Source organism: Bufo gargarizans, unplaced genomic scaffold (genome assembly GCF_014858855.1).
Source record: "Bufo gargarizans isolate SCDJY-AF-19 unplaced genomic scaffold, ASM1485885v1 fragScaff_scaffold_136_pilon, whole genome shotgun sequence".
NCBI classification, from domain to species: domain Eukaryota; kingdom Metazoa; phylum Chordata; class Amphibia; order Anura; family Bufonidae; genus Bufo; species Bufo gargarizans.
Window position 1 is genome coordinate 391,399 of NW_025334059.1, and position 23,770 is coordinate 415,168.

General features: G+C 45.3%; 1 protein-coding gene across 2 annotated transcripts in view; it reads right to left on the reverse strand.

Moving 5' to 3' along the window:
* The window catches only part of LOC122922286 (peroxidasin homolog), an 81,959-nt gene that overhangs the window by 28,108 nt on the left and 30,081 nt on the right, over positions 1-23,770 (reverse strand). For both annotated transcript variants that reach the window (XR_006387120.1, XM_044272847.1), the window contains exons 2-14: positions 21,381-21,452; positions 21,225-21,296; positions 17,597-17,668; positions 16,550-16,621; positions 14,243-14,314; positions 13,988-14,157; positions 13,649-13,766; positions 5,796-5,965; positions 5,248-5,520; positions 4,178-4,294; positions 1,008-1,166; positions 817-919; positions 501-658 (exon numbers count right to left, since the gene is read on the reverse strand). Coding sequence is in view for 1 of the 2 variants with exons in the window: in XM_044272847.1 (XP_044128782.1) it covers positions 501-658; positions 817-919; positions 1,008-1,166; positions 4,178-4,294; positions 5,248-5,520; positions 5,796-5,965; positions 13,649-13,766; positions 13,988-14,157; positions 14,243-14,314; positions 16,550-16,621; positions 17,597-17,668; positions 21,225-21,296; positions 21,381-21,452 (1,628 nt within the window). In the remaining variant the exon portion in view is untranslated. The remainder of the gene's footprint in view (positions 1-500; positions 659-816; positions 920-1,007; positions 1,167-4,177; positions 4,295-5,247; positions 5,521-5,795; positions 5,966-13,648; positions 13,767-13,987; positions 14,158-14,242; positions 14,315-16,549; positions 16,622-17,596; positions 17,669-21,224; positions 21,297-21,380; positions 21,453-23,770) is intronic.

Below are 23,770 nucleotides of genomic sequence, written 5' to 3' on the forward strand. Positions count from 1 at the left end.
ATTTATACAGCTGGAATTGTGTTAATGGCAACTTCCAGAAGCCTGAATTTTATGATGTACTGGTAACTCAAGAACTGTGTAAAGTGATTTCGGGCCCTGTACCAGGAAAATTTTTGACCACTATAAGAGATATATGGTGCAGTTGATGAGACCCAAAAAACTGTCAACGTTCAAAATCTATGTATTTAAAAATAGATAAAATTGTGCTAAATAATGTCAAATTCAATGTAAGAATTTAATTCTCAGTTCCACATACTTCAGTGGCCACAGTGACAAAACGTTGTCAGGTGGATTCTGCTCTGTTACCCAATGGTAGCACTTCATACAACAGTACTACAATTACTTTATTTTTTTATTTTTATATGACTCATGCTGATTGTTTCCTCGTCTGCTGATGGTTTCCATATTGAGACAGGAAAAAGATGAACATATTCTGGATTATTGGAACTTTATTTCATCAGATGTTTACTGGACTGAATTCTTATATATCGTTCACTTACTTGTAGTATTAAGATCGTCAGGAAGTCCTTGCTGCACATGTTCCTCTATAAGTTGTAGCGTCATCTCTAGGATTTCTGCTGCCCTTACTATTTCGATAGCTTGAGGATCTCTGGGATAACGAGCAAGTGCCATCAGGTCGCTGGGAGATTTGGGGAGCCTAAGCAAACAAATTCAAGCCAGATTTTTCTATGAATGATAGGACAGTCATTTAACCTGATCGGCAGATGCTCCAGATATAAATCCCACCCAGAGAAGATGTAAATTTCAAAATGCAATTATCCACCCATTGAGATGCCTATGAAACTTGTCTCCTACCAGCTGAACAGATGCCTGTGAGCAGAGTTGAAGCTGGTGTTGACACTATGTATAGCCTTTCGTAAGGACATCTCCACATAAGCATCTCCAAAGCGCACCATGTCTGACAGAAAACAGATGTGGCCATTATATGAAGAGTTTGATATTGAAGATACAAGAAGAATACACTCTTTGAGACTGGACAACCTTACCTTGTGGCTGTACGTAGAGCTGTACTGACACTGAGTTCACCCCCATAGAACTTGTAGCATGACACTCATACTGGCCCCCATCACCATGGCTGACCCTCAGGATTCGGAGAGTCCCTGATTCTTGAATGATGTGCCTTCCATCATTTGGCAATTCATCTCCTGATGAGAAGTGAATAGAATCTCAAAAATAGCTAATTTCGGAATGTAGTATATTACATGTACACACAGTAGTGGCCATGCTCTGTAGGCTAATACATGGCCATATCCTTTAGTAGTAAGTAAACACAATTTTTAGGACATGATAATGGTCAGACCAGTGTTTTTTGTGTTAGTAGGCCACCTCCAGCTGCTCTATAGAGATGAATGGGGTGGCGTGGCGTGGCAATGCAAATGCTTGACTGCTGCGCCATTCATACTAGGGGGCACCCGTTCTTGTGATATGAGGAAGTCACAGTGGTTTGAGCCCCACTGATCTAAAAGTGATCCTCTTTAAGATTATTATGTTTTTGGAAGTGTTGGCTGGTTGTCCACTAGTTATTAATGATTTAGCAGACATTTGGTTTACACACTAGTTGTCTTCCACCACATGACTTCACTTCAAATGGAGTCTTTTCAGGACACTGTGCTGTGTCATGTGCATTATACCCTGCTGGGGGCTTTCAGTCCTAAAATTTGTGGCATAAAGCCCAAGCCGAGAGCAGCTGAGGACAGCGGTTTTATAGAGCAATTAGATGTCAATATGATGGGTTAATTAAAGGAATATTACAATTTCAGCAAATAAATGGTAAGCTTTACGGAATCAAAATGTCTACAATCTTTCAATATACTTTCCATATCAGTGCTTCACATTTTCAATATCTCTGTTTTTGCTGTCATTGAATTTTAACCCTCTTTGTTTTCTTCCAGCAGGTAAGAATCTGTCCTGGTCACGTGATGACCACACACTTGAAGTGACCCAGTAAATCACTGATACAAGTTAATGTATTTGTAAAAGGCGTTAATGTATTTTCACTGCTGTGTTATGTGATTCCAAGAGCGGATATGGAAAAACAGCTTGGTTATTGTGAACCCGTACAGGAGGTGGCTGGCTGGACCTGTCTCCTCTGAGGGAGATGCTGTGTAGTCTGATTGCATCAGCCAGAGAGTCTAGCCTAGGCAGCCCAAGTGTGAGGATCTGCATGTGCCTATGCACTGTGACACTCATTACAAGAGGTTCTCTATTTCTACATGCCGAGGACAAGTGCCAGACCTCTGTGAAATAGAAGTAAGGAATCCGTAGACTGTTTAGGGACTGTGTGTGAGAGCAAATGTAACACTTGTTTCGGCTATGGACTACGGCTTGTGGAAGGTGTTAATTGCCTCCAGCACCCATAAAGCTTTTACAACAGATTAGCTACCCACTGAGGATCTACACCCTGGTGTGGGAACTAAAGTACTTATTATGGATTTGAACGCATTATGCTAATTTGGGGAGTTGTCTGGATTTAATAGAGAGCTACTATACAGTCTGCTTTCCCATATACAGCCTTTAAAAGATTGTGTGTGGGTGTATGTGGAGAGACTGACCTTATCCTCACAAGTATTGATTGCTAGGAATACCTCAGTAAAGCTTGTTGGACTTGTTACCCTACACTATCTTCCTTATTGCCTCGCATCCAACATCAGCACTGCTGCCACCATTGCATTGCCTTCACACAGAGGGAGTCCTGCCTTGCATTCATCTACTTAACATCAAGGGCACCACATCTATCACAATCCAGAACTCAGGGAGTGCCCCGAGGGAAGATGGGATGTTCCCTCCATTCACTGCACAGACCCAGGGAGCACCAGAATGAAGACAGCTACCATGAACCACTACCCTCATATCAGTACCACTACTACCACTCCTCCCAGCATGAACCACTACCCTCATATCAGTGCCACTACTACCACTCCTCCCAGCATGAACCACTACCCTCATATCAGTGCCACTACTACCACCTCCTCCCAACACTCCCACTTCAGGTTGCTTCACACTTGTAATGCTGATTACAGTTACAGTGTGATTATCAGAGATGCGTCTTGTTGAACAAAAAAATAAAAATAAAAGAAAACGTGTTTGACCTTCACATGACCAGTAGTGTTGATCGCGGATATTGTAATCGCAAATTTTTATCGCGAATATCGGCACTTTGAGAATTCGCAAAGATGTAGAATATAGTGCTATATATTCGTAATTGCGAATATTCTAGTTTTTTTTTTTCATCAGTAACCTCCCTTCTTGCTTGTGGGCCAATGAGAAGGCTGCAATATCCTTGTCAGAGCTTAGCAACATCCCTAGCAACCAATAGGAAAGTTGCCTACCCCTTACTATATCAGAACCTCCCTAGCAGCCATTTTCTGCAGTTTTTTTGCAGTTCTGAGAGAAACAGCAGTGACATTGCTGTGCTCTGTGCTTTCACCTGGATCCTATTTCTTATCCAATTGCATTAGATAGTTAGCTCATACAGTATATGTATAATACAGATAGTTAGGGGGAGATAGTCAGTGTAGGTTAGATAGTGATATAGTGTAGCTGATAGGTTCCAATGCAGGGTGTTAGGTAGTGCGATAGGAATTACTGTTTATCTGTTGTGATGTCACAACAATACAGAAATATCTACTCAGACCTGATAAAATGTAAAGTTGCATGTATTGCGCAAAAAATATGCGCATCATTAGTGCCGATTTGGGCAATCACGACAATAATGACTGGAGATCACGAATTCTAGAATTCACAAATTTATTGTGAAATATAGCAAAAGCGAAGATTGCCTATGTCGCTCATCACTAATGACCAGGGCAAATTTTTATCTATTGGATGTAAGCAAAGAAGGTCTCTATTGAATAATAGCAAGTGGAGATCTTTAACTGTCAGCAACTAATACAGAAAGTATATTTGTATAACTTTTTATTATACAAAAGATAACAAAGAATACCCCTTTAAGAAAGACTCCACTGGTTATTTGGGGATTCGGAGCATGGCACTCATCTAGATATAGGGTCTGATGCCAAAGCTGGCTGTACAATTAGATTTTTATTAGTGCATCCCACTGACTTCCACATCCCACATCATTCCTAATAGAGCACAATATTATCTTAATTGTTATAGTCTTGCAAAAAATCAAGATGAGAAAGGATGAGGCCATTACCTTGTTTAGTCCAGGTTATAACTGGAGCTGGGTGCCCGCTTGCAAAACATGGAAATTGGGCATCTTGACCCTCAGTTAAGGTTTGGTCACTGGGAAGAACAGTAAACTTCTGCACTTCTAGAAACATGGATTACTCCAGTAAGTAATTATACTGCAGCAGTAAAGTAGTTATTTTATACTGTACCTGATTGAACTTTACAATTTTTCCACAATTTGTTGCAGGGGCAACAAGTAATCAGGAGGAGCCAATATAAGAACTGTCCAACCTCCATCCTCCTTTTTTTTTTTTTTTAACCAATCCCCAATCCTATAGATGGTGTCTAGACCTGCACCAGATTTATCACAGGGGCTCAGGCTGGATGACGGTGTAGGTATAGACACTTCTGTCTGACTTTATACCACCTATTGGTTGGATGAACTAGATGTGGCAAAAATTTTCCAATTTGCCGACTTTTGGCACAGTTTACAACAATTTCTAGGTGCACCCACATTAGCAGATGTGGGACAATTTCTGTCTGTCGCCAAGAACCAAGATAATTCCCCTTTTATCAACAGCAGTTAAGCAGTGATCAATAAGTAACATACTGTATGTGATCAGGTACTTGCAGGAGAACCTGCTTAATTTAAAAGGGTTTTCCGACATTATAATACTGATGAACTATCCTCTGGATAGGTCATCTGTATCTGATCGATGGTGGTCTGACACCCGGGACCACTGATCAGCTGTGTTGAGAAGGCACCAGCACTCCTATGAGCGCCGGTGTCTTCTTGCAGCTTACCAAGCACAGAACACATTCACTCGCAGCCTCCTTCACTTCTATGAGACTGAGCTGCTCCGAGGCCATGTGACCGATAAACATGTCGTCACTGGGCTAGGAAACGCTGGAGAAGGCCATGGCGCTTACAGGAGTCCCGGGTGTCGGACCCCACCGATCAGATACTGATGACCTATCCAGAACATAGGTCATCAGTATCTAAATGTTGGAAAACCCTTTTAAAGACATTCTCCAAACTGAGCAATCCCAATATAACAGCTTAAGTTTATGAATAGACGCTTGTGCTTCTTCTACCTTGCACAATAATAGAGGCAGACGCCTGTATGGAGCCTTCGCTGTTGCTGGCGTGACACCAATAAAGTCCCTGTTCAGAGAAGGTGACATTTTGAATATACAGGCCTCCAGAGCTGGTGATGGTGAAGCGATCATTAGTGGAGACAGGATCTCCTGTGTCTGTGGTCCATGTAATATGTGGCTGGGGATCTCCGGAGACCCCACATTCAAGCGTTACGCTGCTGCCCACTAAGACTTCTGTGTTCTGGGGCTGAATTATAAAAAACGGCTTTGCTGTGAGAAAAAGAGACACATCTTGAACAAGATATCGAAGATGCAGGCACTAACCGAAAACAAAGGGGAGACAACCAATATGGCCACCATTGCAGTTTCTACAAGGGTTAGCACACAGCTATCTCTGACTTTTGAATGGCAAACCTGACCATATCATTTTGAAGACTTTAGGAAACCTGGGTGATAACTCATATTGGTAGTCACCCACCTTTTCCCAGACACAGGTATAGGTATAGGTATTGTATCAGTAAATCTCCTAGTCTCCAGTTACTCACATAAGCTGCCGGAGTACCGTAGAATGGCCTCCGGCGTGCGCACCTCTCCGGCTATGTTTTTGGCCGCACATTGATAAATGCCTTTATCAGATTCCTGTGTATTGTGGATCATTAGGGTCCCATCGCGTAAAAGATTCAGCCGCCCATCATAGCTTGTATCAATCTCATTGCTGTGAAGAAATCATATAACAAAGGATATACATTGTGCAATAACCGTGTCCTGACAATACCGCCATACACTGCTCAAATAGTACAACAGAGTGGCCTCAAATACCACAGTACAGTACAGAAAGAAGTATCCTAGAGTGCCTCAATAATATCACCACGTGGAGCCCCAAAAGTACCACAGTATTGAAAACAGTACCACCAAAAATCCAAATGGCCGGCTTTAGGCTGGATAGTTCAGTTTCCTGGCGCAAGGCCTGGACAGACTATTGAGTGTCCTCCTTTTCCATGTGAGCGTATGCTACAGCCACAGTCTAAGGCCTCTGTTGTAAGAGGCAGCCCTGATCATCCAGCAACATTTCCAACACATATATATATATATAGCAGACTGTCATGTTTCCCTCCAGCCACCAGAGGCCACTGTGGCTGAGTAGGACAGTGAGAGGAGTTGTTTCCAGAGGACAAGGAGTTAAGTGTTTTTCCCGGGCTGAGCAGAGAGCCTGGGCTGATGGTGTCTGAGTACACAGGAAGAAGGACGCTGTGCACTGAGAGGGAGATCCACAGGGAAGATTAGAGCGATTTCTCCCTGCCTGCTGTGACACCGTATCTGGGACATTAGAGTGTGTTTGCTCCCTGACTGAGCTGATGTTTCCTGGTGCAGAAGAGAGACTGCTGTAGTGTGAGGCACTTACCAGAGGAACTGTGAGTGAATTCCAGGCCCTGTCTGATTACACGTCCAGAGCTGCTGATTATCTCCAACCAGAGTTACAGAGACTACAAAGAGAGGCCAGAGCTGAGCCACACTGAAGCAAGCAAGCAAGCAAGCAACCAGATCGGGACCCAGACTGTACCTGCCTGCATGTGCGGACACCGAACTGTGAGTGCGCTGATGCTAACCTGAGCTAGGGCATAGTGGAATAGGATTTAGTTTAGTGCACCGTAGAGGTGCACCCCGGGTAGCGGGGACAGATAGGACTACCTAGAAGAGAGTAGCCTGCTATTGTCTGTACTTGTGTTTGTGATTCATTTGTGTTCTTTATGCAAATTTCCATTATCTTTATTGTGAATTCCCAAGCTGTTCATATTGTAAATCTGCTTCTCCGGCAGTTAGAGTTCTCTTTTAATAAAGCCGGTTTCTACTTCAGCCTCCTTGTCTGCTGCACTGTACTTGAGTCCTGCTCTACGGTCTCTTCCTCTGCTGACCGTTACAAGTGGCGCTGCGAGCAGGGTACAGTCACAGAGATGGAGGCGGCTGAAGGCAATGTGCATGATGTTAATGTGAGTACCTCAGGCAATGGTGGAACCCTTGCAAGGGCCCTTCCTATTGGCACGTTGTTCAACTTGCTACCCAAATTTGATGGCCAGAACATGACACTGTCAGACTGGGTGACAAGGTTACAGAGTGCTGTTAGGATTTACAATGTCAGCCCAGAACTACAAGTAGAAATTGCTTTGGCCGCTCTCGAGGGTGAGGCCCGAAGAAATGTTCTCCTACAACCAGAAGCCACGCGCAATACATTGCAAGAGATGGTGAGATTCCTGGAAGAAATATATGGGGAAACAGCCAGTGCAGGGCACCTCCGGGCGAAGTTTTTTTACCGGATTCAACGGGAAGACGAAGGTGTCTCTCAGTACGCTACAGCCCTACAGGAAGTGTTGGCCGAGGTACAAAAAAAAGAGGCAGATGGGGTTACTGGCATGGGACCCATAGACCGGATACTGCGGGAACAATTTATTCTGGGGCTCTACAGCAATCCCCTGAAACAGGCTCTGCGGGAACGAGTCAGAGTAGACCCTACCCTAACCTTTCGACAAATTTTGGCAGAGGCCGTGACGCGAAACAAAGAAGACGGCTATGCCTCTGGAGTAATACGGACCCAGACCGTTACACCCCCCGGGGTTACAAGAAATGAGGAAGCCCTGGTCAGAGTGGTACAAGACTTGCAGAGCTCCCTGAGTGCCATGCACGAAAAGTTGACACACCTGGAGAAACGGATAGAGTCGCGCCATACTACTGAGGCTGCCTATCCAGCCCGACAACAAACCTATCAGGCGACTCCGTGGGTTCCTACACCCGAATGCCCTTATGCTAGTTTACCATACCATCAAGCCCCTCATTACCCTTCAGTGGGGCCATCCAGCCAAGCTCTGAGGGCACCTCCCACTCGCAGGCAAAAAGTGGGCCGTCAAGGGGCACAGTGTTGGCGGTGTGGAGATCTAGGACATTTCGCCAGAGAGTGTCGGAATAATCCAGCTGGACGCCAAGAGCCGCCGTTAAACTACCGACCCCTGCAGTAGTGGGGCGTACTGCAGGGGAGGTGGAGAGCCAAGTTACCCAGCAAAGCTCCGAACACCTGGTCGCAGGGTGCCCCACTATACGAGCTGAGTTCGAAGGTGTTCCTGTCGACTGCTTAGTGGATACTGGGTCTCAAGTGACAACTATGCCCGAGTCATTCTTCTACCGTTACTTTCAAGCGCTGGCCAAGCCAGAACGAGAGACACTGGTCCGGGTTACAGCGGCTAACCAACAACAGATTCCTGTCACAGGGGTCGTGTGGATGAATGTACGGCTATGTGGACAGGAAGTGGGGCGGAAAGGTATCTTGTTGGTCCCCGAAACCTTCAAAGAAGATGTGCCGGTGATAATGGGCATGAATATCCTGCGAGAATTGGATCAGATCATGTTCACCAAACGGGGGCCGGGTTACTGGAAACAAGCCACCCCGCACAAACCTACCCAGAAAGCATTTCAACGGCTAATCCGTTTTTGTGGAACACAGAAAAGTGTACCAGCACACCAGGCGGTGGGAACGATCCGAGCGCCAGGAAAGGCTACCTTCACCCTTCCCCCTGGTCGGGAGACCATGCTGACGTTACCCGTGGGAACTTTCCGTAATCTTGAAGGCATGGAGGTGTTCGTTGAACCAACAGGCCTAGGAGAGCTGGGTCAGGACGTCCTGGTGGCTCGGACACTGGGAGTGGTCCAGAATGGACGAGTACCCATAAGAGCTGTGAATGTGGGATATCTAGAAGTTCCCTTGACGCCAGGGGTGGAACTGGCTCGTGTGTACCTACATCAGGGAGAAATCCTGAGTCAGAGAGAAGTGACTCTAGCTCCGGTAGGGGATGCTGGTTGGACCCTGGCAGTTACTGCCAGTGCAGAAGAGGCGCCGACCCCAGAATGGAATGGGGGAACCATCTTGGGTCAAATGGAGATAGATGTGAAGGCTCTCAGTTTAGACCAACAGCGAGCAGTTGAAACCATGCTGTGGGAGAATCAGGCTGCGTTTGCCCGCCACGCAGATGACTTTGGCTGCACGAATGCTATCACACATGATATACCGACGGGGGACACTCCACCAATTCGGGAGAGATATCGACAGATTCCGCCCAAGTTGTACCAGGAAGTGAAGACGCTATTGAAACAGATGATAGATTCCGGAGTGGTGCGGGGAAGCCAGAGCCCTTGGGCAGCCCCAGTGGTGCTTGTCAAGAAGAAGGACGGCACTATTCGATTTTGTGTGGATTACCGGCGGTTGAATGCTTGCACTGCGCGAGACTCATATCCTCTGCCACGCATCGAGGAGTCTCTGACGGCTCTAGGACGAGCCAAATACTTCTCCACCCTGGATCTAGCAAGTGGGTAATGGCAAGTACCAGTGGCTGAGCAGGACAAGGCAAAGACAGCATTCATACTCCCCATGGGGTTATTTGAATTCAACAGGATGCCATTCGGACTGACTAATGCCCCTGGAACCTTCCAGCGGCTGATGGAGAGATGCCTGGGAGACCTGAATTTTGAAGCCACTCTGATATACCTAGACGATATCATCGTATACTCTGCTACTTTTCAAGAACACTTGAATCGGCTAGGGCAGGTACTCGAGCGACTGCGATCCCATGGCCTGAAGGTAAAGCCAAAGAAGTGTCATCTCTTCAAGAGGGAGATCGAGTACCTGGGCCATAGGGTGTCCCAAGACGGAGTGCTCCCGTCCCAAGACAAAGTGGCTGCAATACGACAATGGATAGTGCCGAGAACACTGCGTGAGTTGAAGGCCTTCCTGGGACTGACTGGGTACTACCGGCGGTTCATCAAAGACTACGCAAAAATAGCGGGCCCTCTGAATGAGTTGTTGAGAGGAACGGCTGGGCAACCCAAGGGCCAAAGTATCCCCTGGGGACAGAAACAGGAAGAGGCCTTCCAGGCCCTGAAAGAAGCCCTGACATCGGCCCCCATCTTGGCTTATGCCGATTTTGATAAACCATTCATCTTAGCTACTGATGGCAGCCTCTACGGACTTGGGGCAGTCCTGTCGCAGGTACAAGATGGACATGAGAGAGTGATCGCTTATGCCAGTAGATCCTTGCGAGATACGGAGCGAAACCCCCATAACTACAGTTCCTTCCGGCTGGAACTCCTTGCCCTGGTGTGGGCTATGACGGAGAAATTTGCAGGATATCTGACAGGAGCTAAGATCTTCGTACGGACGGATAACAATCCCCTGGCCCATCTGGGTACTGCCAAGTTGGGAGCCCTGGAGCAACGCTGGGCGGCTCGCCTCGCAAAGTATGACTTCTCAATTCGCTACCGCTCCGCTACAGAGAACACTAATGCTGATGGTCTCTCGAGGGTCACTTTTGAAACTCCAGTAGGGGATATGGATGAACAAAAGGAAGAAGATGAAACTCCTGACTTCCGCAAGTTCGCTTCCCCAACAGTCGCGGCCCAGACAAGTGGGGAGGCCCGTAAGCTACCCAAAGCATTGGGGAGAACTAATGAAGAATGGGGCAGATTGCAAGATGAAGACATTGGACTGCAGCAAATGAAAAGCTGGGTAACCCAGTGCAGGAAACCCAACAAAGAAGAAAGGACTGATCTGGATGCCGAGATGAAGTCCGTTCTACATCAATGGGACAGACTGGAAGTTCATGGAGCTGTTTTGTTCCGCAAGTGGCAACAGCCTGCCGACCTAGAGGCGAGGTGGCAGGTAGTGATACCCAGAAGAATGGCACGGGAGATAGCCAAAGAGGCTCATGAGTTTGGAGCTCACTTCGGGCCAGTCAAGACATACCAGTGGCTGCAGCGTTATGTGTATTGTCCGCGACTGGAGGCCACAGTTGAAGAAGTTTGCCGACAGTGTCGAGTGTGTGAACTCACGAAGAGTACAGAACAGAGAGCACCCCTACAGTCCATCCAGACCACAGAACCGCTGGAAGTGTTGATGATAGACTATCTTCTTGTGGGACAATCGTCAAGAGGTCCACAGTATTGCCTGGTCATGATCGACCACTTCTCCAAGTTTGCAGTAGTCACCCCAACTCGGGACCAGACGGCCGAGTCCGCTGCACGAGCCATTTGTCAAGACTTCATTCGGGTCTATGGGTGTCCAAAGCGGATCCATTCAGATCAAGGGGCGTGCTTTCAAGGAAAAGTGATGGAAGAGCTACATCGACTGTACGGCATTGAAAAATCCAGGACAACTCATTATCATCCCCAAGGAAACGGAGCCTGTGAGCGCTTTAACCGCACATTGCTGCAAATGCTGAGGACACTAGAGGAAGACAAGAGGGCACACTGGCCTGACTACCTGCCAGAATTAGTCTGGGCTTACAATAATCATGTCCACACCACCACCGGTTACACCCCATACATGTTACTGTTCGGTAGGGCTGGTCGAGAGATCGTGGAATTAAACCTAGAACAGCCAGAAGACCTAATAGAGCGATCAAACACCTCATGGGTGAAAGAACACCGTCGGCGTCTCCAGACCATTCGTCGGTTGGCAGGTCAGCGGTTACAGGAGAGAGCTCATACAGACCGTCCTCCAGTTCAGGAGGTTCCATTGCAGCCTGGGGATCGGGTACTGGTACGAGAGAAACGTCCCAGAGGCAAGTTGAGTGAGCGTTGGGAAGTACAGCCGTATAAAGTGATCAAGAGAGTGTACCCTAATGGTCCGGTCTACGAAGTGCAGGTTGAGAATGAGAAATTTGCTTCACGGACTCTACATAGGAATATGTTACGGCCATGCCGGTCCAAAGATCCCGCACTTGTTCAGAGGACACCTCCTCCTGCCCCATACTCAGAACTTGTTATCTCTGATGGAGATTATGGTGAAGACTGGTGGACTGCTCCCAACACTGAAGAAGCCTCCCAGGTTACAGGTGATCAAGGCACTGTCACAGAACCATTGCCAGCCCGTAATGGAGAGGGGCCCTCGGACACACCCGAACCTCCTATTGTGGTGGATGAATCCAGACTGGCAGTTCCTAGTGGAGAGAGTCAGGTCGTAACAGATAGCCAGGACCTCCGGAGATCCAGTAGGCTTACTGCAGGGGTTCCACCAAACAGGTACGCTGCTGATGAGTTCATTTGGTCCACCTGTATGTATTGTGGACAATGTTGTACTGCTGTATAAAAAGTTACATTAACCATTATTTCTATGGACTATATAGCAAGGCCGAGGACGGCCACCTTTAAGTGGGGAGGCATGTAAGAGGCAGCCCTGATCATCCAGCAACATTTCCAACACACATATATATATATATATATATATATATATATAGCAGACTGTCATGTTTCCCTCCAGCCACCAGAGGCCACTGTGGCTGAGTAGGACAGTGAGAGGAGTTGTTTCCAGAGGACAAGGAGTTAAGTGTTTTTCCCGGGCTGAGCAGAGAGCCTGGGCTGATGGTGTCTGAGTACACAGGAAGAAGGACGCTGTGCACTGAGAGGGAGATCCACAGGGAAGATTAGAGCGATTTCTCCCTGCCTGCTGTGACACCGTATCTGGGACATTAGAGTGTGTTTGCTCCCTGACTGAGCTGATGTTTCCTGGTGCAGAAGAGAGACTGCTGTAGTGTGAGGCACTTACCAGAGGAACTGTGAGTGAATTCCAGGCCCTGTCTGATTACACGTCCAGAGCTGCTGATTATCTCCAACCAGAGTTACAGAGACTACAAAGAGAGGCCAGAGCTGAGCCACACTGAAGCAAGCAAGCAAGCAAGCAACCAGATCGGGACCCAGACTGTACCTGCCTGCATGTGCGGACACCGAACTGTGAGTGCGCTGATGCTAACCTGAGCTAGGGCATAGTGGAATAGGATTTAGTTTAGTGCACCGTAGCTCTACGGTCTCTTCCTCTGCTGACCGTTACACTGTCACCCCCAGTCAGTCACTAGAGACGACCAACATGTCACTCTGTGACTGATCATGCACTCAGGGCCCGCTGCCTCTTTTTTTTTTTTTTTTTCTTGCATGGAACGTTATTGGGAGAGGGGCATGGCTTAGCTCAGATGGGGCAAGGCCTAGTGGAGTTGGGTGTGTGGCATCAGGTGTCATCCTTTTTGGGGTTAAGCAAGTGTCCATGCTAGAACTACACAGTGCCAAAATAACAGTGCCATGGAAACCCCACATCACATGGTGTCCAAAATCCACCATATAGTGCACAAAACCCACTGCCCTAACAATACAAGTACAAAAGGCACAAATAAATACAGTATCAGAGTGATACTACTACTATACGCGAGAAAAATACCATAAACATAGTACCACAATGTGCCCCAATAATACCACAGCATGCTGCCATTCGAAAAATATTACCATACAATACCGCCAAATATATTGATATACAGCGCACTTATACAGTGCCATACCACCATGCAGTGCACAATCCACCGGATGGACTCACTTGTTGTGTAGCCATACAATATCAGGTTTAGGGTTCCCTTCTGCCCGACAGATGAAATAGACAGTGTTCCCGAGAATGACATCTGCATCTTTAGGTTCTGATGTAATACGAGGAACCTCTGAAAAGGAAATTGTGCAATTCAAATTCACAAGTAACCAAGTGACCATCGGAGAAGAGAACCACTACTCGCAGCCACATGGAATATCATCCAACCTTCTACCAATTTGTTCACTAAAACTGCTCAGCCTATGTGTCAGTAAAATTCTATTTATGAACCAGGAAGCCCTGGATGAGGAGCAAGATAAGTATATCAATATATTATAAAATCTGATGGCTAACCGCAGTTGAACTGGTCCTTAGATAATGAGCTCACCGACGTCCCTCGCAGGTGGACAGGATGTTCACACATCGCAGCTGTGTGTGTGCTGCTCCTCTCTGTGAGCATACGGAGAAGATCCACCAGCCACATGAGTTCACAGTCACAGAACAGGGGATTGGAGTCCAGGCGTCTGTTCACACAGAAGGGTCAGGAGCCAATAAGCTTCTCATCACATCAGTCATGGTACAATAGAATCATATAAAACTACCACTTACAGCCGGTGGAGAGATGGAAGTTTAGAGAATGCTCCGGGCTGAATCCTGGTGATCCGGTTATTGTGCAAGAAACTGGAAGCAGTCAAAACATTAATGTGGTTCACTGACAGCAAGCAGAGTTGGTGAGGAATTGAAACTTTTCATTGTACAGTAAATCCTTTAACCCTTTCCCACATTTACACATACATGTAAGTCGGGGAATGTGGTCAATTGCTGCATCCCTATGTAAATGTATGGGAAGAGGATCACGTGAGAACAGGAACTGTGCTTGCATGATCATGGCTGTACATGACTGAGGTCCCACCACAGCAGCGGGGATTGGAGATAACCCCTTAGATGCTGCAGTCAATTGCAACTATGGCATGTAAGGGGATTTTCAGAGTAAGGGCTCATGCACATGACTGTTGGGCGTTTTGCGGTCTGCAAAACACGGATACTGGCCGTGTGCAATCCGCATTTTGAGGAACGGAAGGTGTCGGCTCCTAATAGAACAGTCCTATCCTTGTCCGTAATGCGGACAATAATAGGACATGTTCAACTTTTTTGCAGCCATGCAGACATATAGACACGGAATGCACACGGAGTAATTTCCATTATTTTTTTGCGTTCCCATTGAAGCGATTGGTTCCGCATACAGGCTGCAAAAAAATAGAATGGAAACAGAAAAAAAAAAAGTTTGTGTGCATGAGCACTAACTCACATCCCCATTGGCACCTTGTGATCACGTTGCCAAGGCAGCTGGAGGACTGTCTGTGTGACATTGACAGGTTTAATACACTGCAATTCAATACAGAATACAGAAACCAGTGAGCCAGGATCAAGTCCCCTAGTGCAGCCCAAAAAAAGTTTAATTGTTTAAAGAAGTTTTTTAGGAGGATAAAAAAAGTGGTTTTAATGGGTTAAAAATAAAAAGGATCGTTACTCACCTTACTGATCCTCTGCCTCTGCCATTCTGACACTGATATGGTCCCTGCTACTCTCAACTTCCTCCTCCCAGGTTCGACACGACAAGAAAAGGCTTGGACAATAGGTTCAGCCAACTACTGGTTCCTGTGGCCACTGATTGGTTGAGCAGGCAGTCCAAGTCACTTCCTGTGTGTTGAGCCCGGGAGCATTGTAAAGGCAGCGGTGGGGGGGCGTCGGTCAGGTGAGTAATGATTCTTTTTTTTTTTCAATTTCTAACTCATTCTGTCCTTTTTTTATATATACAAATGCGCCTCTATCATCAACAGGGGTGTTGCCATTACACCTAGAGGCTCTGCTCCCTCTGCAACTGCTGCGCCATCTGCACTTTGATTGACAGGGCCAGGCATTATGATGTTTTTACTGCCTGGTCTTGTCAATTAAACTGCAGAGGCACAGCAGTTGCAGAGAGATCAGAGCCTCTAGGTAACAGCAACGACCCTGTTACTCCTAGAGGCTCATTTGCATATAATAAAACATATTTTTTTCTCAGCAATGCGGGCACACATGAACATGGGACCAACACAGATGCCTTCAGCTGCCAAGCGCACATGTAACAGGTCAGACAGTTTCATGGGTACAAATCTGCTGACAGATGTCCTTTAAAAATGCTTTATGTTAGGGTAAAAAAAATACACTACTTAATTGGTATCAACACATCCCACACAAAAAAAATAATCAATGGAATAATAAACTTTTTTATGTGTTTTTCATGCAGAAGTAATTGAATATCCAAAAAAAACATACATATTTGATATCACCGTAACTGTACCGACCCACAGAAGTTCTATTTATGCCACATGGTGAACGGCACAAGATTTAAACCACATAAATCAATAATGGAATATGTATTTTTACATTCCCCCCCAAAAAAGAATTAGTAATAGTTAATAAATTATATGCCTCAGAATTATGCGATTGAAAAATACAACTTGATGCAAGCTCTCGATGGAAAAAAAATAAATAAATAAATATTGCTCTTCAAATGCGAGGATGAGAAAATCCCAAAAAGTTGCTGAGTCATTAAGGGGTTAATAGAACCAGTGTGAAATGGTTGATAGCAAGGAGAAATATATTGTATTCAATATCCATGAATTAAAGTAATACCCATTCTGCCTAGTGCAGGGTGTGAGGGGGCAGGGCACGCACAGTGACTCACAGACTACAAAAGAGAAAATGACTGTGTCATGCTCCGCCCCCTCAGGTCACTATGCAGAAGAGGCATTCCTTTTATTCATGAATATTGAACCCCAGTACTCACATGGTATGGCCTGTGTGTGCAATGATAGAATTACATATGACCATATTATGCATATGATGTGTGCGTCAGATTATTGCACTTACAGCCTCTCCAGCTTGGGCAGGTCCCTGAAGGTCTCTGCATCAAGAGTTTCCAAGTTATTGAAGTGAAGATACCTGGTGCAGGGAAAGAAAACATAAAAAATCAAAAGTAAATGTAAAATACGCATTCAGAACGGTGGAGATGCTGCAACTGTGACAAATGTGACACTGACCCCGGCGAACCTGTCACCACGAACATCTGCAGGCAGCAGGTTATAGAACAGGAGGAGCAGAGCTGAGCAGATTGATATGTAGCTTTATGGGAGAAGATTCAGTATAATATTTCATTTAAAGAGGACCTTTCATGGAATTTTTTTTGTTTAATTAAGTACCTTTACTCGCGAGGCACCCTCCGCTGATGCTGCTGTCCTTGTTCTTTTTTTCAAATACCCCTTGCATGCCCCCTGCAGTTTTGACACCCACTGTGTTAATACTGAGCATCGTTACAGGCAGGAGGAGATGCCAGAGTTTCTCAGGGAGCGTCTCCTTCTCTGTGGCTGTGCTGCAGTCCAATCACAGCGGAGAGAGTCACAGCCAGGGAGAAGCAGACACCCCCTGAGAAACCCTGGCGTCTCCTCCTCCCTGTACTGATGCTCAGTATTAACATACTAGGCCCGAAAACTCCAGGGGGCACAGCGGAGCATGCGAGGGGTATTTGAAAAAAAGAACAAGGACGGCAGCATCAGCGGAGGGTACCTTGCAAGTAAAGGTACTCAGGTATTTTATTAAACAAAAAAAATTCCATGAAAGGTCCTCATTAATTAGATGCAATTTCTATGCTGAAGAGTCATGAGGGCGGTCCTACCAGTGATTGACATCTATGACTCTACTCATACACAGCTGTCACTCACCGATAGGACCACCCATGTGTCTCCTAGAAAGAGCATGGATTTAAGGACATCAAATACAAACTATTCTGAATCTTTTACCATAAGACCACATATCTGCTGCCTGCAGATTAGACTGCATTCTCATGGTACGTTGGCTTTACGCATAACGAAGGTGACCTTCAAGAGAACTGGAAATATCACCTTGGACAAGTATACTCACAACTGCTCCAGAGACTGGAGACCATAGAAAGCATTCCTCTGTACACTGCGGATCTCATTCTTGTAAAGATAACTGCAACAAAATAAAGACCAGGGCATAAGAGGTAGAGACCAGTGTGCAGCGAACCGGGAGCGGAGGATGGAGGTGGTAGTGGCTGAGGTTGTCACAGACTTGTCCTCACACTGTTGTACCTTAGCGCCGTGTAGTAAAAGGAGGGGGCACCCTTTCTTCTCTCGGGGCTACTCTCTGATGGTAGTTGGGATGCCCTTGATGTTAGGTGTTTGGATGGGGGCAAGGCAAGAGGTTTAGAGTGAAATGGTAAAGAAGTCAGAAAATCAGGTCAGAGTTATGCCGTATTCACACATCAGTGTTTGGTCAGTGATTTCCATCAGTGGTTGTGAGCCAAAACCAGGTGAGGCTCTAAACACAGAACAAGTGCAGCTCTTTCCCTTATACCTTATGTCTGTGGAGGCTCCAATACTGGATTTGGCTCACAATCAATTATGTAAATCACTGACCAAACACGGATGTGCGAATGAGGCATTAAAAATAAATTTACTGTATTGCTTCCAATTAAAGCAAATCACAGCTCCAACTGTTCAAAGTGCAGTTCTCTCCCAGATAACGGTGTATGGATTTCACAAGGACTGGAATTATGTATTAGAGAATTGAGTAAAACACAGTTTTTCCTTTCCCGGTGCCAACAAAGACTCGACGGTCATCAATCAATAGTATAACTATGTGGCACACGGGATATTCTTTGCAATTTAAAGGTGATTTTATTAAGTAATTTTCACAATTAGAGGTTCATGATCCCGTTTATAGGAAATTAAATACTGTGTAACCACTTTCCATAATAGAGCCAGACGTTTCGGTCCATAAGGACCTTCTTCAGCGACTTGGAATTTCTGGGGTCAGAGGTAGTGGTGCGATCCAGACACCCCACTACCTCTGATCACAGAATTGCTGAAGAAGGTCCTTATGGACCGAAAAGTCTGGCTCTAATATGGAAAGTGGTTACACAGTATTTAATTTCCTATAAACTGGATCATGAACCTCTAATTGTGAAAATTACTTAATAAAATCACCTTTAAATTGCAAAGAATATCCTGTGTGCCACATATTTATACTAAGGATTGGAATTATGACCCTCTGTCTCCTCTATCTTAGCTAAATAGATTACGGTACCTATGCTTGGCCATGCAGAATCCAAATTCTCTTTTTCTCTCTTTCTTTAGATCTTGCAGAGATCTGTTAGTCTCTGAAATCTGAGGCCCAAGAGGAATAAACACATTGAGTATGCTTCCTTCCTATCTGAAAATCCAGTCTAGAATCTCCTAAAAGTTAGGGGTGTGTCCAGAACACATCTAACCTCCTATAAGGGCCAATCCACAGTTATTAACCCTTGATTTGCCATTCATATACACAATACTGGTAGACATACATCACATGGTATAACATGGTATAATGATATGTTATTTAATATTTTAAAAATAAAAACTATTTGCAGTTACCCCCTGCACTGGAGTACTGCAAGTGCAGTCAGGGAGCGCTACACATATAGTATACACATAATAGAGACCAGAGCAGTCAGGAAGCAGTACACATATTATAGAGATCAGTGCAGTCAGGAAGCAGTACACATATTATAGAGATCAGTGCAGTCAGGAAGCAGTACACATATGATAGAGATCAGTGCAGTCAGGAAGCAGTACACATATGATAGAGACCAGAGCAGTCAGGAAGCAGTACACATATTATAGAGATCAGTGCAGTCAGGAAGCAGTACACATATGATAGAGACCAGAGCAGTCAGGAAGCAGTACACATATTATAGAGATCAGTGCAGTCAGGAAGCAGTACACATATGATAGAGACCAGAGCAGTCAGGAAGCAGTACACATATGATAGAGATCAGTGCAGTCAGGAAGCAGTACACATATGATAGAGATCAGTGCAGTCAGGAAGCAGTACACATATGATAGAGATCAGTGCAGTCAGGAAGCAGTACACATATGATAGAGACCAGAGCAGTCAGGAAGCAGTACACATATTATAGAGATCAGTGCAGTCAGGAAGCAGTACACATATGATAGAGACCAGAGCAGTCAGGAAGCAGTACACATATGATAGAGACCAGAGCAGTCAGGAAGCAGTACACATATGATAGAGACCAGAGCAGTCAGGAAGCAGTACACATATTATAGAGATCAGTGCAGTCAGGAAGCAGTACACATATGATAGAGACCAGTGCAGTCAGGAAGCAGTACACATATGATAGAGATCAGTGCAGTCAGGAAGCAGTACACATATGATAGAGATCAGTGCAGTCAGGAAGCAGTACACATATTATAGAGATCAGTGCAGTCAGGAAGCAGTACACATATGATAGAGATCAGTGCAGTCAGGAAGCAGTACACATATGATAGAGACCAGAGCAGTCAGGAAGCAGTACACATATGATAGAGATCAGTGCAGTCAGGGAGCAGTACACATATGATAGAGATCAGTGCAGTCAGGAAGCAGTACACATATGATAGAGATCAGTGCAGTCAGGAAGCAGTATACATATGATAGAGATCAGTGCAGTCAGGAAGCAGTACACATATGATAGAGATCAGTGCAGTCAGGAAGCAGTACACATATGATAGAGACCAGAGCAGTCAGGAAGCAGTACACATATGATAGAGACCAGAGCAGTCAGGGAGCAGTACACATATGATAGAGATCAGTGCAGTCAGGAAGCAGTACACATATGATAGAGATCAGTGCAGTCAGGAAGCAGTATACATATGATAGAGATCAGTGCAGTCAGGAAGCAGTACACATATGATAGAGACCAGAGCAGTCAGGGAGCAGTACACATATGATAGAGATCAGTGCAGTCAGGAAGCAGTACACATATGATAGAGATCAGTGCAGTCAGGAAGCAGTATACATATGATAGAGATCAGTGCAGTCAGGAAGCAGTACACATATGATAGAGATCAGTGCAGTCAGGAAGCAGTACACATATGATAGAGATCAGTGCAGTCAGGAAGCAGTACACATATGATAGAGATCAGTGCAGTCAGGAAGCAGTACACATATGATAGAGACCAGAGCAGTCAGGAAGCAGTACACATATGATAGAGACCAGAGCAGTCAGGGAGCAGTACACATATGATAGAGATCAGTGCAGTCAGGAAGCAGTACACATATGATAGAGATCAGTGCAGTCAGGAAGCAGTATACATATGATAGAGATCAGTGCAGTCAGGAAGCAGTACACATATGATAGAGATCAGTGCAGTCAGGAAGCAGTACACATATGATAGAGATCAGTGCAGTCAGGAAGCAGTACACATATGATAGAGATCAGTGCAGTCAGGAAGCAGTACACATATGATAGAGATCAGTGCAGTCAGGGAGCAGTATACATATGATAGAGATCAGTGCAGTCCTGGAGCAGTACACATATGATAGAGATGAGTTCAGTCAGGGAGCAGTATACATATGATAGAGATCAGTGCAGTCAGGGAGCCATATACATATGATAGAGACCAATGCAGTGAGATTGCAGCATATACTGTATAATGTAGACAAGCACAGTCTGGTAGCAGCATACAAGGTGGGACATAGAACTCACAGATGTTTAAGATCTCTCAGCGCTTGAAATGATCTCTGTGAAATCCGTCTAATTTGATTGTTGTTCAGTAATCTACAATGTACAAAGACAGGTAATCAGTTCATTCAAATGCCACCATGTCCATCACCACCAGAAGGCCAAATAATTAGGTCTTACACAGTATGGAGGTTCTTCAGCTTCTGAAGATCACCAGAGATTATCTCACGGATGTGATTGAAGCGCAGGTCACTGTGGAGGCAGAAAACACAACGACCAATGTCTTTAAATCATGTGTTTTTTTGCTCCAACCACTTTAAGATCTGCAGGTTACCACTTGAAACCTCTCACAATAAGCCTACGTGCAAATTAGCTCTCCTTCCAAAAAGAAAAGAAAGCTGAGCCTCTACTGCCACTCGATGTAAGGTAGCAATCCTGGAATTCAAGGTTTGACCCTTTAAACAGGCCTTCAGGCATAACTAGGATTATAGCGAAGTTCATCATCATGGCAGGTATGTAACATGCTTCTCTCCTCGCTCTATACAGGCACATATCTTCAAATATCCAGCTCTGCTGACTTCTACGCTGTCTTTCGGGCGAGTGTTATAATTTCATGGGACTTATTTCTGAGTCTCCATTTTCTTAACTTATCTAAGGTTATCTTTGTAAAGTCTGTGATTCTTAAAGGGGTTGTCCCACTTCATCAAATGGCATTTATCATGTAGAAAACGTTAATACGAGGCACTTATAAGGCAATGTTATGGTCCATATTGCCTCCTGTCGCAGGGACAGTTAGCTTCTGCGCATACATTAACGTTTCAGGTTCTTTAATGAGCCACAAACCCAAGTTCGGATTTGGATTTTGAAACATTAATGTATGCGTAGAAGCTAACTGTAACAGGCCAGCTAACTGGTGGCGATAAGAAGATTGCCTCAGCAGAGCCTATACATTGCAAGGCTGTACGGAGCGCACATTATTAATGAAGTTTAGGAATGTATAGGTTCGGACAGAGCCGTCCGAACCCACTTCGCTGAGCCCTATCTGTGTCCCTTGTATGCGCTGTGGGCTAGTTGTGTGAATGTGTATCTAGGGCCTTATGGTGCTGCGGCAATGCACATTTTCCTCTGTTGTGCATGCTGTCCGCGGATACTCGTGGGTGCACCATTGCTGCCGTGTCGGCTGGTTGCCAGAGTCATGTGAATGTGTGCGAGTGCAGCAGCGCATATTCTCTGCGTCTCTGTTTCCTTGCAGGTCAGCTTACAAGTGCACAGTAATCACCCCAGGAGGTGGCGGTCCAGTCGCTCCCCTGCTGTAAAGACCAGATCCCTGTATAGGGGTTAAAGGGTGAAGACCAGGGGAGCACTAGAGTAATCCCCTTAGGGTTTGGCTCAAAGCTGCAGTGGTTCCACAGTCGCCTGATCCATAACACCACCTTTGCTGGCTTGATTCATTTTTCCATCACATTATACACTGCTTGTTTCCAGGTGTCATGACCACCCTGCAATCCATCAGCGGTGGTCGTGCTTACACACTATAGGAAAAGGCGTGGACCGGACTGTAGGAGCGCAAATAGGCATTCATGCACAGCAGGTGTGATGTCACAGGTCACATTTTGCCGACTGTTAGATAGTAAGAGGCACATGTATCACAGATGCAGTGTATACAGATGTATAGAATATACAGCAGTGTACTGGTATGTGAGGTACAGGGTATAAATTACACCTCACATATCAGTCCATTGCTGTATATACTATATATCTATACACACTGCATCTATTATACCCCGTACCTCACATATCTGTACCCACTTAATCTATTATACATTGCGCCTTCTATATCAATACACTGCTGTAAATGCTATATATCGTAACACACTGCATCTATTATACCTCATATGAGTACAATGCTGTAAATATTACATATCTGTAGGCACTGCATCTATTATACATTGTACCTCACATTAGTACACTGCTGTATATATTATATATCTGTATCTGCTGTGTCTATAATACTGCATGATGTACTGTATATTTCGCATTATAAGGGCTCATGCACACGACCGTACCATTTTTTTGCGGTATGCAAATTGTCGATCCCAAAAAAACAGATGCCGCCCGTGTGCCTTCCGCAATTTGCGGAACGGAACAGGAGGCCCATAGAAATGCCTATTCTTGTCCGCAAAACGGACAAGAATAGGACACGCCTCATAATTTTTGTGGGGCCATGGAACAGAGCAACGGATGCGGACAGCACACAGAGTGCTGTCCACATCTTTTGCGGACCCATTGAAGCGAATGGTTCCGTATATGGAACGCAAAAAACGTTTGTGTGCATGAGCCCTAAGACGCACTTTTCAGCAAGAAAAAAAATCTTGCTAAAAAGTGCCCGAATCTTATAAACAGCAGTCAAAGAAATCCAGCATGGCCGGACCTCCTAGCTGCTTCATTCATGATCCAGAAGCACATACATTCAAAGGTTATGTACACATTTGGGGGCAATTTTTTTTTATGATTGCATTGTACTCATTTTTAGGTAAAAATCTTTTTTTCCGTACAGATGCTCTAATAGA